Source organism: Arvicola amphibius, chromosome 1 (assembly GCF_903992535.2).
Source record: "Arvicola amphibius chromosome 1, mArvAmp1.2, whole genome shotgun sequence".
In the NCBI taxonomy this organism is placed as follows: domain Eukaryota; kingdom Metazoa; phylum Chordata; class Mammalia; order Rodentia; family Cricetidae; genus Arvicola; species Arvicola amphibius.
The window spans coordinates 122,340,015-122,352,445 of NC_052047.1; the positions used below are offsets into that span (position 1 = coordinate 122,340,015).

At 38.5% G+C, this 12,431-nt stretch overlaps 1 protein-coding gene across 1 annotated transcript in view; it reads left to right on the forward strand.

The window, feature by feature from the left end:
* The first annotated feature begins 907 nt into the window (after positions 1-907).
* Positions 908-12,431, forward strand: part of LOC119825564 (phospholipid-transporting ATPase ABCA3-like) — a 101,213-nt gene continuing 89,689 nt past the window's right edge. The window contains exons 1-5 of the mRNA XM_042054063.1: positions 908-1,020; positions 1,348-1,597; positions 4,925-5,052; positions 7,535-7,694; positions 11,552-11,811. Coding sequence (XP_041909997.1) covers positions 961-1,020; positions 1,348-1,597; positions 4,925-5,052; positions 7,535-7,694; positions 11,552-11,811 — 858 coding nt within the window. The 5' untranslated portion in view covers positions 908-960. The remainder of the gene's footprint in view (positions 1,021-1,347; positions 1,598-4,924; positions 5,053-7,534; positions 7,695-11,551; positions 11,812-12,431) is intronic.

Here is a 12,431-nt window from a genome sequence, read left to right on the forward strand (position 1 = left end):
ATCTATATTTCTTTGCATTTATCCTTGTTTAGTTTTTCTTAAAGTCTTGTATTTCTATTTTCTTTGGCATTTGACACTTTGTAATTGGGTTATTTCATTTAATATAAAATATTCTGCAAAGTCTAAACATTGACAAGTATCTGAAATTCCTTATTGTGCGGCCTCATGGGGCAGCACAAGCACACTAGTTACCCCAAGTTATACCTGTCAGGGCGTGGTGGAGATGGCTTACTATCATTTAAGGAGTCAGAGTTTCAATTTTTGAAGTTGAAAATGTTATGGATGGTGGTGTTTGGCTCTAGGACAGTGTGATTGACACCCTAAACCAAGAACTACAGAAAAGAATTTTGTGCTATTTATGTTTTCTCACAATTTTAAAAATGTGTGGAATAGTCCTCAGTGTCCCCATAGTAGCGGTTAACCCTGTAAGGTAAGTACTGCCCTTTCCTGGATTCCAGGTGGTAAGTAGCCTGGGTTCATTATTTCACTCAGAATTATGTGTATGCAGCATGTTGAAGAATTGTGTTCTGAGTTAGTGTGCCATACTGTCCATGGCTACACAGAAAGGACATGTTGAGAGCTGACCAGATGTTTGGTACAGAACATTGTATATGACGCTGTTAAAAAAGCAGGTGCTTAACACTCCAGTTTGTGAGACACGCAGAAGCTTCCCAAATAGTGGTACCTACAGTTATGTTTTATATCTCCAATGTGGAAATGGACCTACAGTTTGCTCACAGTTCTGTCGCTGTAGGTAGGAAGGTAGAGGACAACAGGCCAGTACCCCTTCCAAGGTTGGCTTTCGTCTGTTTGATTTTGTGGTTGTCTTTCTATCGATCAGTGGAGCTGTGGAATAATGAAGCAATAATTTTCTCAATGATATTTAATGTTTTGGCAGGTGACCTTGATTGTGTTGCATCTTTGTTTCATAAGTGCTGAGCTCTCACACTTTCTCATGAAATGGGTTCATTGCGCATGAAGCAATTTTCAGCCCTCCTGTGGAAAAATTCCCTTTTGAAGGTAAGTGGAGGTATCTGTGAGAGCCAGGTGAAAAGTCTGTGGAGCCAGAGAGGAGCTGACCTCTCCTCTGCCACATTTGATTGTAGTTCATTTCCTTGCTTTTGTTCCGAGGCTGACTAGCACTGCTTAGTCTGAAGAACCCCCTGAGAATCAATAGGATAGAATGAACTTTTGAAACGAGCGAGGAAAACATTCAGGGAAGCCATTCTCACTGTAGAACGAAGCAGAATAGTTTAGGTCTGTGTTGTGTGCCCTTACCTGCATACAGGAGCACACATATGCACGTGTTCATGTATGCACTAACACAGTCTTCCTGTTTTTTTGCAGAGGCGGAACGTGGTTGGCTTAGTGGTGGAAATCACCTTGATATTTCTGTTGTTTGTGTGGACTTTGACTATGCGCAGAATTTCAAAGAAGAAATTTGTTCAGGCTGTGACTTTTATTCCTATCCCCCTGAAATTACCCACGTTCCTTAATAAAAATTTTGAATATGAATTGGCTTATGTGCCTTCTGAAAGTGATGCGGCAAGAAATATTACAGAGATGGTGAAAAAAGATTTAAATTTCAACTTTACAGGTTAGAAATTAAAATACTTGAACCACTTCTCTGAAATGTTTTAGTATGACTCAGTAGCCTTCATAAGTCATGCATTAATCTCCCAAAGAGTTTGTTCAAATGTTTTCATGGCATAATCACATTGAAATGTAATATATTTAAAATCAGATGACTCAATTAATTTCTAGTTCTAGAATTATAACTATTCTTTGTTTATGATTATGCTATGAAAAAGCTTTTGTGTATGTATACGTGTGTGCATGTGTGTAAGACAGGTGTGGAAGTCAGAGGACATTGGTTCTCTCCTTTTTTGATGCTGTCACCCGACTTGGCACCAGGTGCCTCTGCCCAGTGAGTCATCAGCCCTGTGACTATGCATTCTGACCTAAAAGTATGTGATTTTGTATTAAGTATTAGTATACAGAAGACACATTTTATAGTGTACAGATTTCATTCACATCACTAATTTATAAAAATAGTATTTAAGAACAATATATATCTGAAAGGAAACATAGTGTAGAATCATAGCAGATAACTCTTTTGTTGTTGTTGTTGTTGTTTGTTGTTTTCAAGATGGTTTGGGGGTTTTGCTGTAGCTTTGAAGCCTGTCCTCTTGTAGACCATGCTGGCCTCGAACTAACAGCGATCCACCCACCTCTGCCTCCCAAGTGCTGGGATTAAAGGTGTACACCACCACCACCCGGCTAAAGAGACAGCTCTTTACCAAACATATTTCTGCTTTTTAAATTTTGCTTGTCTGACACTGCTAGGAGCTTGGCATCTGTGCCTCCAGTCCTGTCATGTGGCTTATGTCACTGTGGATTTATTTTTGGTATATACTTTTAAAACTATGCTATATACAGAGTAGTGATAGCAAGGCAGTGGACTAGAGTTCCTCTATTTATATTAAGTACAGCAATAATTTTGCAACCATCTGTGGATTAAAGTGCTATGCAGTTAGGGGCTCGTGAGTCCAAGACCTGGAAGAGCCACCTTGAGGGGACAATGCCCAGGAGGCAGACTTACCTACTGTGTTTCTGCCTTCAAAGCTAGAAATTTCCCATATCCTCGTAAACTTGGTTATGTCCTCATCTGATAGTCTTGCTATTAGAACTGCCCACTGGGGATTTGGGGTGAAGGGGGCCCACTGTGTCTCCAGTAATAGACTTCCTGACCTCAACTTTGGCCATAGACCAAAAATGTCCCTGAGACTCAGTTCTAAGTAGTGATTAGCAGTGCCAGGACCCAGTCGCCCTTCACCCCCAACTCCCCACCCACACGAAGTGGGATGGTTTGACTGTAGACTAAAATAGTCCAGGGACTTTGTTTGGCTCATCCCAGCTGTCCACTGAGAGCAGTCTCAGTCTCATATATGGAACCAGGAAGGTATTTGTCTGAGTCCCTGAGACACACCAGACCCTGCAGCTGACTGATGTAAGGTTCACGTAGTTGACCTTTGCTGTAGATTGAGATCAGCCCTGTTGGTATACAAGGGGAAAGGTGCCAGTGGGGTTTGCTGACCTCAGACTTTGCTATGGAATCTGAAGCAGCCCTGAAGTTGGCTTCAGAGCCCTCATCCATGGACCAGGAAAGTATAGAGCTTTCCCAGAGAGCTGGATGAATGAAGCCTGGGACTGCCTGAATGCCTAGCACATTCCCTCCCTGCATAGGGTTTTGAGCTTCTTTGTGGAAATTCTGAAATTCATACAAAAATGTGACTCACTGTAAGCAAAAATAATATCGAGAAGTTTTGGACACATGCACACTTTTGGCACAAAAATAGATGTATAGATCAGTGTTTATATAAATAAACAGATACTGACATAGTAAATTGATGTTTTGATATTATTTCAAAACTAAACCATGGAGAAAGAATAGTCTTAAGCTATTTAGAAACAGAATGTTCCACATACACTAGAATGTTGTTGACTTGTTTACTTGAATTTTATGTAAAAATAATTCAAATTGGGCCAAAAATCTAAATATGAGAGCCCAAACTGAAAAGGTCTTTTAGTAATAACCAAAACAAACAAAGAAAAACCATGAAATGCAATAAAATACCTTTATTTTATTTCAACAAGGAAATATTTTCCAAAGGAAGCTATCAAGAAAATAATTGTGGACTATCTATATGATAGTGGGCTTGTAACCAAATTATAAAGCATTATTAATAACCCAATCATGTAAAGACAAATGTCCGATTTATAAAACAGCAGAAGGTCTGAGTAGACCCTTTGCTGAAGACTGAAGATGATATCCAAATGACAAAGGAATACATGGGAGGATGTTCCCTGTTCCATCAGGGAAATGTAAGGGAAGACACAAGGAGATGCTGCGCATAACTGTGACAGAAAGATAATAGCAAGGTTGATTAGTGTATGGAGCAACTGGGACAAACAAAAGCATAGCGAATATTTTAAGTTGATGAATAAAGTATTGATATCATTTTACAAAACTCTAGCTATTTGGATGAGTATGTGGTGGGCTCTTGGCCTTGATTTATTGTCCTCTGATTGATGTTTTTGTTTTTGCTGTTTTTGAAGGTCCTTCTCAGGACTCTTTTGTGCTAAGCCAACATCCCACAGCTGAGCCACAACCCTAACCTATGTTGACTGAACTCAGCCTCCATGTGATTATTGGCTATTTAGGTACTTATTTCCTACAGAAAGCCTGTTGACATATTTTGTTCATTTCCTGTTGAGCTGACTTATTCTCTTCCTTGCTTACAACTGTTACAGATGTAGTTGTTTGTTAGACATATTGTGTATCTATTTTGGATTCAGTCTGTGACTTGTCTGTCCACTAAATGGTATCTTGAAAAATAGTGATTTTTTTAAAAAAAATGTCATTAAGCCCAATTTATTCAATTTTTTAAAACTTGTTGCTCTGTCAATGCAATTTTTAGTCAGTGTTTTCCATTGTGTGTGTGTGTGTGTGTGTGTGTGTGTGTGTCGTGTGATGGGGGATAGAGGCCTTGCATTGCATGCTAGGCAAGTGCTCTACCACTGAATTACAGGCACAGCCCTTTTCTTTTCTAAAGAACTATTCAAAAGCTTATATTTTTTCTAAAATCATGAATACAGTCTTTCCTTTATCTTATGGAAGAAGGGCTTTTGTGTGTGTGTCTTTATGCACTTACGTATGACATATTAGTAATTTATTTTGTATATTTTTTTCATTTGTTTTGCATACTCCAGGCGTATATTAGGTAATGGTCTGACTGTCATTGGTTAAGTGGTGTGTTTGGAATTTTCACAGTTGTGACAGGGTTGTGTTTTCTGGTGCCAAGAAGAACAAGCTTTAGACCTTTTATGTTTATGTGGGCAACTTGGACTTTTCTCTTCACAGTTCGAGGCTTTTCTTCAGAAAAATCTTTTGAGAAATACATTAAGTATGAAAACACATCTGCATATGTGCTGGCTGCCATTGTGTTTGATCACGTGTTCAAAACCAATGATGAACGATTACCACTTCAGGTGAGAAAGTTTTATTTAAAGATCTGACGGTTATGTTTTTAGCTTTGAGAGCTTTTAAATGTGTGTGTGTGTATGTGTCTCTTTGTGTGTCTATATGTATGTGTATGTCTCTGTGTGTACATGCTTGTGTGTGTATATGCATGTGTGTGTCTCTCTGTGTGTATATGCTTGTTTGTTTATATGTATGTGTGTTTCTCTCTGTGTGTACATGCTTGTGTGTGTATATGCATGTGTGTGTCTCTCTGTGTGTACATGTTTGTGTGTGTATATGCATGTGTGTGTCTGTTTGTACATGCTTGTGTGTGTATATGCATGTGTGTGTCTCTCTGTGTGTACATGCTTGTGTGTGTATATGCATGTGTGTGTCTGTTTGTACATGCTTGTGTGTGTATATGCATGTGTGTCTCTGTGTGTACATGCTTGTGTATGTATATGCATATGTGTATCTCTCTGTGTGTACATACTTGTGTGTGTATATGTATGTGTATTAGTACTGGTATCCAAGTGTGGAGGACAGAGGACAACTTTGGTGCTAATCTTTGCCTTCCACTTTATTTGAGACAGGGTCCTTTGTTCACCAGTATGTATATACGCCAGGCTAACTGGCCCATAGAGAATCTGCTTCCATCTCACTGTAGGGTCACTGGGATTATGTGTGGGTACCACATCTGGCTTTATATGGATTCTGGGTATGCAATACAAGACATTGTATAGCAGGCACTTGGGTCATTCTTCAGTTCTCCCTTTTGATTTCTTCACTGACTATTGCTATTGAGGGATATATTGTTTAGTTTTAAGTTATAAAATTCTTCCTCCTATTGATTTTTGGTTTACATGCTATAGTTATCAGAAACACTGCCTATATGATTTTAATCTTTGGATTTACTAAGACTAGCGTCTGGCCCAGACTGTTCCACATGCGCTTGCTTGTGAGGAAGATGAGTTATGGCTATAGGATGGACTGCTATATGTCCATTCTGTTTACTTGTTCAATGTTTTGTTGAAGGCTAGTGTGTTTACTTACCGATTTTCTGACTCAGTGATCAGTCCATTTTTGAAAGTGGAGTTATTGAAGTCCTCAGTCACAATTGCAATATAATCTGTGACTTCTCTTTAGTGTACTCATGTGCATATGGATCCATGGAGCCTCTGATATTGCCTGGATAAGTATTTGCAGTTATTTTATTGTCTTGACATGCCAGTACATTTATAATTGTCCAATGTCTATCTCTTTTTACAATTTTTTGAGTCAGGGCCTCACTATGTACATGAGAATGGCTTTGAACTTCTGATCCCCCTGCCTCAGTTCTCAAGTACAGGGGCTACAGGTATGCATCACTGTGCACACTGTATACTCTTTCTACATCTTTTGATTTATGTATATCTGAATCTAAGCATGCTCTTTTCTGGTGTACATTTGTCTACAGTGTTCTGTTCTCATCCCTGCACTTTTGTTTCTGTGTGTTCTTAAAAGCGAAGTGACTCTTAGAGACAATATAATTTGGGTCTTGTCTTTTATCTATCCATGTACTCTGTTTCATTTCTCCCATCTTGATGGTGACATTCTAGTAGATTTGTGTGAGTGTGTGTGTTGTGTGTGTGGGGGGGAGAGAGCAGTATGTAGCTTTGTAAGTATGTGTTTATGTGTGTCTATGTACATGCATGTGTGCATGCATATGGAGGTGAGGGGCTGACGTTGGGTGTCTTCCTCAGTTTCTTCTATACCTCAGTTTTTGAGGCAGAGTCTATCACTGAACCCAGAATTTGATATTCAGGTAGACTGTCTGGCTTGCAAGCCTTAGGGATTCTCTTGTCTCAATCTCCTCAGTGCTGTGCCCACAGGCTCATGCTACCACACCTAGCTTTTTATATAGATTCTGGAGATATGAACTCAGTTAATCATGCTTATGAAACAAGTACTTTACTGACTGAACCAGCTCCCAGCCCCTTTAGTAGATTCTGAAAAATATTTTTATATTTATTTAATCCCTTCTATGTGTATGAATGTTTTGCCTGCATGCATATATGTACACAGCATGTATATCTGTTACCCCAAAGGTCAGAAGAGGGCAGTAGGCCCCCAAAATTAGAGCTATGAATGGTACTGAGAACTGAAGCCAGGCCGTCTACAAGACCAACAAGTGTTCTGAACCTCTGAGCCATCCTCCCAGGCTCTCTAGGTTTTTTAGGCTCCCTCAGCAGGCAGAGCAAAGGTGGGACTAGAAATGCACAGTCACAGTGATGGCTCCTGCACCCTTGCTGCATATGGAGATGATAGAGAGGATCTGTGGAATTTATTTTGCACTTCAGCTGTGGCTATAGCTTTGCAGTGTATTAGTTGTTCCATGCCACAATGCTTCTGTTGTTTTTCTGTCCCCAAAACAAACATATTTAATTAAAAAACAAAACTTACCTATCACTGCTAATCTTTGTTTTTCAAGACTCACTGGTTTAACATGTTTGTCTTTGACTCTTATTCTAGGTAAAATATAATTTGCGCTTTGGTCGTCTCTATAATCCTTATAATCCCTTCAGTCCGTCTAAGAAAAAGAGAGCAAAGAACTGGAACACATCGACTCTCTTCCCACCTGTGCCCTCTCTAGGACCCCGGAACTTACTTCAACACGATGGGGGGGACCCTGGTTAGTTAGCAGATCCTCAAGTGCACTTTATTTTTACTGTATATGAGCAGTCATTAGGTGTGGGCTTCCTTTTTTTCTTCTGCATGAACAAGATGACTTATTTATTTATTATAATTTATTGTGGTTTAAATCTTATTTTTATTATCAAACATAAAAGTTGATACTATATTCTTTATTTCTCAAATTAATTTTCTTGTTTCTTTGCATTTATATCATTTTAGTGGATAACTTGTGCCTCTCTTGGCTCAAAATATGTGTACATATATAGACATCTCTCTATATAAACATATGTATATATATGGGATATATATGTATATTCGACAAACATATATATCTTGTATATTTATATTGATGAATATCAGCTTTTTATCAGGTCATGATGATAAATTTAAATTTGTTATACAAATTACCTGGAAGGAAGAAACAAAAGTAACACCAGTAAGACCTTTGTGTTAAATATCAGGTCCTGAGAATATTTTTCAATTATTCAATAGGAGACAAAAACTATGTGTGATTTTACTATTATCAGTAAAATCAAAAGAGTAAAAGTCATCCAAATAAGTACATTGTTCAGAATGTATCAGACTGGGCTGTGGAGATGACTCAGTGGGTAGAGTTCTTGTTTTGGTGCACAAGTATGAGGTTCCAAGTCCGGATCTTATTGCCTATGGAAAGGCTGGCATGGGTGTACCCATGTCCCCAGTGCTGGAAATGTGGAGACAGGCAAGCCACTGAGGCTTGCTGGTCAGCAGTCATAGCCAAATCAAGGCACTACAGATTGACTGAGAGACTCTGTCTCAAATAAGTGAGGCAGAGAAGTGAACCTCTGACTTGTGCATACTCACGCATGGGTGCACGCACTCGTGCACACACACGCACACGTACATCATCTTACCCACCTCCACCACCCCCAAATAATGTGTCAGCTTGACACATTGATGTGGCTATTAAAATAATCACAAACTCTGGTGTGTATATAGAATTAAAACTATAGAAAATATATGTAGATCTCTGTAAAGATTTGAGCAGTTGTCACTTTAGAGTTGAAAGATTGTGAAAGATAAAAAGATTATTTTATCAAAAACATTTTTTTTATAGTTAGAAAAATAAAATATTTTTCTAACTATAAGTTTATAATGAGTCTAGTCTCTTAAAATCAATACACTGCATCCTAAAGGTTTTCTTTGAGAAGAACATAATAGGAAATGCCATGATATTGGTGGAATAAAAGTAGTTTCACCAAAAATATAGACATGATCTAATAATTATAGATGGACCATTTATCATCATTGTTATTGACTTTTTTTAGGTAGAATCTGACTATGTAGCCTGATGTGGGATTTACTTTGTGTGCTGTGAATATGTTTTATTACCATTGGTTATTAAAGAAGTTGTTTCAGCCAATGGCTTAGTAGAGTAAAGCCAGGTGGGAAATCTGAACAGAGATATAGAGATGTAAATATATAGGTAGAATCAGAGAGATACCATGTAGCTGCTGAAGGAATAACATACAGTTACTGGCAAGCCACAGCCTAGTGGAAATACACAGATTAATAGAAATGGGTTAATTTAAGATATAAGAGCTAGCTAGAAATGTGCTAGAGTCATTGGCCAAACAGTGTTGTAATTAATATAGTTTCTGTGTTATTTTTCTGGTCTGGGTGGTTAGGAAACAAATGATCAGACTCTGCCTACAGTAGCCCAGGCTAGCCTTAAGCTCATTATGTAGCATAGGATGTCCTCAACCTTAGGATGGTCTTCCTGCCTGACCCTCCCAAGTGTTAGGATTACAGGTATGTGCCACTATCTCCAGACTGGAAAGGTACTTTTGAAAAGAGTTTCTTTTTTCCATTTTAAAAAATAAAAGCTTTTAAAACAAGAAAGAAAGAAAAAACCAGACAAATGCAAGTTGAAAATGGACATCTGAAGTAAGTTAATATTTTAAATTGAAATTTGAAATTTCTTTTGCTTTTGTAAGTTGGCCTGCTTTTCTGTTTGTTTGTTTGTTTTTTTGCTTAGATTCTGTTATATGTGTTAAACACTTTGGGTCATGTTTTTTAATCTGATAAAGATTAAGAGAAGAGTCGTAAGCTCTGTATCATCACCAGAGTGCTGTGACACCAGTTCTTAGGACTTTGATGCTCACCTGTTTTATGTCATCATGACTACCTGAGCCTGAGTGATGTTTATCTGGGTCTCTGTTCTGGTGACTGGATTGGTTAAGCAGCATGGCCACAGCGTTCCTTTCTGTTTTTGTCTCCTCCCAGCTGCACAGCAACATAGTGGAGAAGCAGAAAGTTTTAAATGCTGAAGGGGCGTGCATGCGACCAAGGGGCCAAGGGGCAGTGAGGAGCCAGGCTTACTCACTTTATAATTGAGGCTTACGGGAATTAATTCACACCCCCAGACTTGTCCACTCCATGAAATCATGAGGCTGTCCTGATGCCAGTCATGACCCAGTCATCCCCATGTGGCTCCCTCCGTATTACCACACTGGGACCCCAGTCTTCGGCAAATGAAGCCCATGAAGCAGCAGACCATATCCAAACAGCAGCTGCCTCAGAGAGGCTGAGAATGGTGGTGGGTAAGAGGAGCAGAGCAGAATTTGCTACATGAGGTTTTAGTTTTGGTTTGGTTTTTAGTTTCTGGCTGGTCTAGAACTTGTTGTGTAGACCAAACTGCCCTTGAACTCACAAAGATCCACATCGCCTCAATTTCCCAAGTGCTGGGATTACGGGTGTGTGCCACCATGTGAAATCTTGCTCCATGAACTTTACAGCCTGATGTCTACCTTTAATGATGTTTTAAAGTGCACACTACAGTATTATTAACTATAACTACATTATTGTCTATATGTCTCTACACATAGTCTATGATATACATTTTTGGTTATACTATCATTGTAATGAGTTTTAAAATCAATGCATATAAAGGCTCCAGCTTTGATCTTTTTTCTGTAGATTGCTTTGGTTATTTGTTGTGTCCTTTGAGGTTCCACATAGATGTTCATCTAGTCTCCTTAGACATGACCTTTAAATAGTATTCATTTTCCAAACCCCAAAATAGTAGACATCTTTTCACTTAAGTGTGTTGCCTTTATCTCCCCAGTGTTTGTAAGCTCTTCATCTCCTTGGATGTTTATGTGTTGACTTTACTCCTTTTGATGTATTGTAAATGGGATTTACTTCTTGCTTAGAATTTCCTTCCAATGACATATCTCAGTGTGTAGAATTATCTTAGCCAATTCCAGGGTGGCATAGCAAAATGCCATGATGCTTATAATAGAAAGTTGTTTCTCACAGTTTGGAAGCTAGGATGTCCAAGCTCCCAGCGCCCACAGACTAGGTCTCTGGTCAGGGCTTTCTGTGTGCTTCCCAAGTGGCAGCTTTTTGCTCCATCCTTGGAGGGAAGACTGGTTGTTCCATCACATAGTAGAGGGAGAAGCGGGGAAAGGATTAGACCACTCCCTCCCTTCCTTTTTCAGAGCAGTCCGTGCGGGTGGAATACTTAGGACTCAGTCACCTCTAACAGGTCTTTTAAAAATATACCAAGTATTAGATTTCAGCATAGGAATTTTGAAAAGACACAGGCATAGGAATAGTTTTGTTTAATATTTTTAAGTTATCATGGTTGATAAAGATCTACATAAAGTTATAGTATTATTTTCATGCAATATTTTAATTTTGAGGACAGCAGTAAGATTTCATGTGTCTCAAATCACAATAGGTATTTGTAAAATTGCTTTGTTAAGAGTTTTGCATTATCTGAATTGCTACTGTCATCTCCCTGGCCATATGGTAATACCCTGAAATTAACAGTCTTTGTTTTTTGTTGTTGTTGTTTCTTTGTTTGCTTAGGATACATCAGAGAAGGATTTCTTGTTGTGCAACATTCTTTAGATAAGGCCATCATGGTGTATCATAGTGGCAGAGCGGCTGAAGACATGTTTGCTAATACCACCATTTATGCAAACAGATTCCCATACCCTGCTTTCACCGATGACAAATTCTTGTGGTCTTTCATATCCATGTTTCCGTGGACAATTTTATTTACATTTACTCAAATGGCACTTGTCATTGTTGGGACCATTATGATGGAAAAGGAAAAGCGATTAAAGGTAATTTCATTTTATTTGTAGTATTGTGGGGCAGTAGAACAGGAATGTGCAGAGGGTTTTTATGCATGCTTTTCTCTGCTAATGAATGTCCTGTGGAAACAGCATGCAGATATGGGCTGGTTGGAGTGTTCGTGATGCCATCAATGAGTTTTCTGTGTTTTCGATTTTTAGAAATAAGTTTTTGATTTGTCTAAATGAGAGAGAACATTATATAAAGAAGTCAGATATTAATGCTCCCAAATTGTCTATGGAATGAGATGAGCAACAAAGAAATAATCAGACAAGGTCTTGAATTAGATAACTTAAAATATACTTTAACTGCTCATCCTGTGGTCTTCTTTAAGATGGTTTTCAGTATGAAGTAAATCAAGACAGTGTTATCAACAATTGTGGCTACAAAGTCAGAAAGCTGTTAAAGCACTTATCTGTCCATTAATTTGTTTAATGCTTACTTACTAATTACCTCCTTTGTTCCAAGGACTTGGTGGCCTTGTTTAAAGCCAGGCTTTATCAGTAACACACTCTGTGATCATCCTCTCTTTTTCCAGATGTAAACTGAAGACTGTAATAGCTGCTTTTGTAGTTAGTGTGGTAGTTAAATGAGATATTATTTTTAAAGT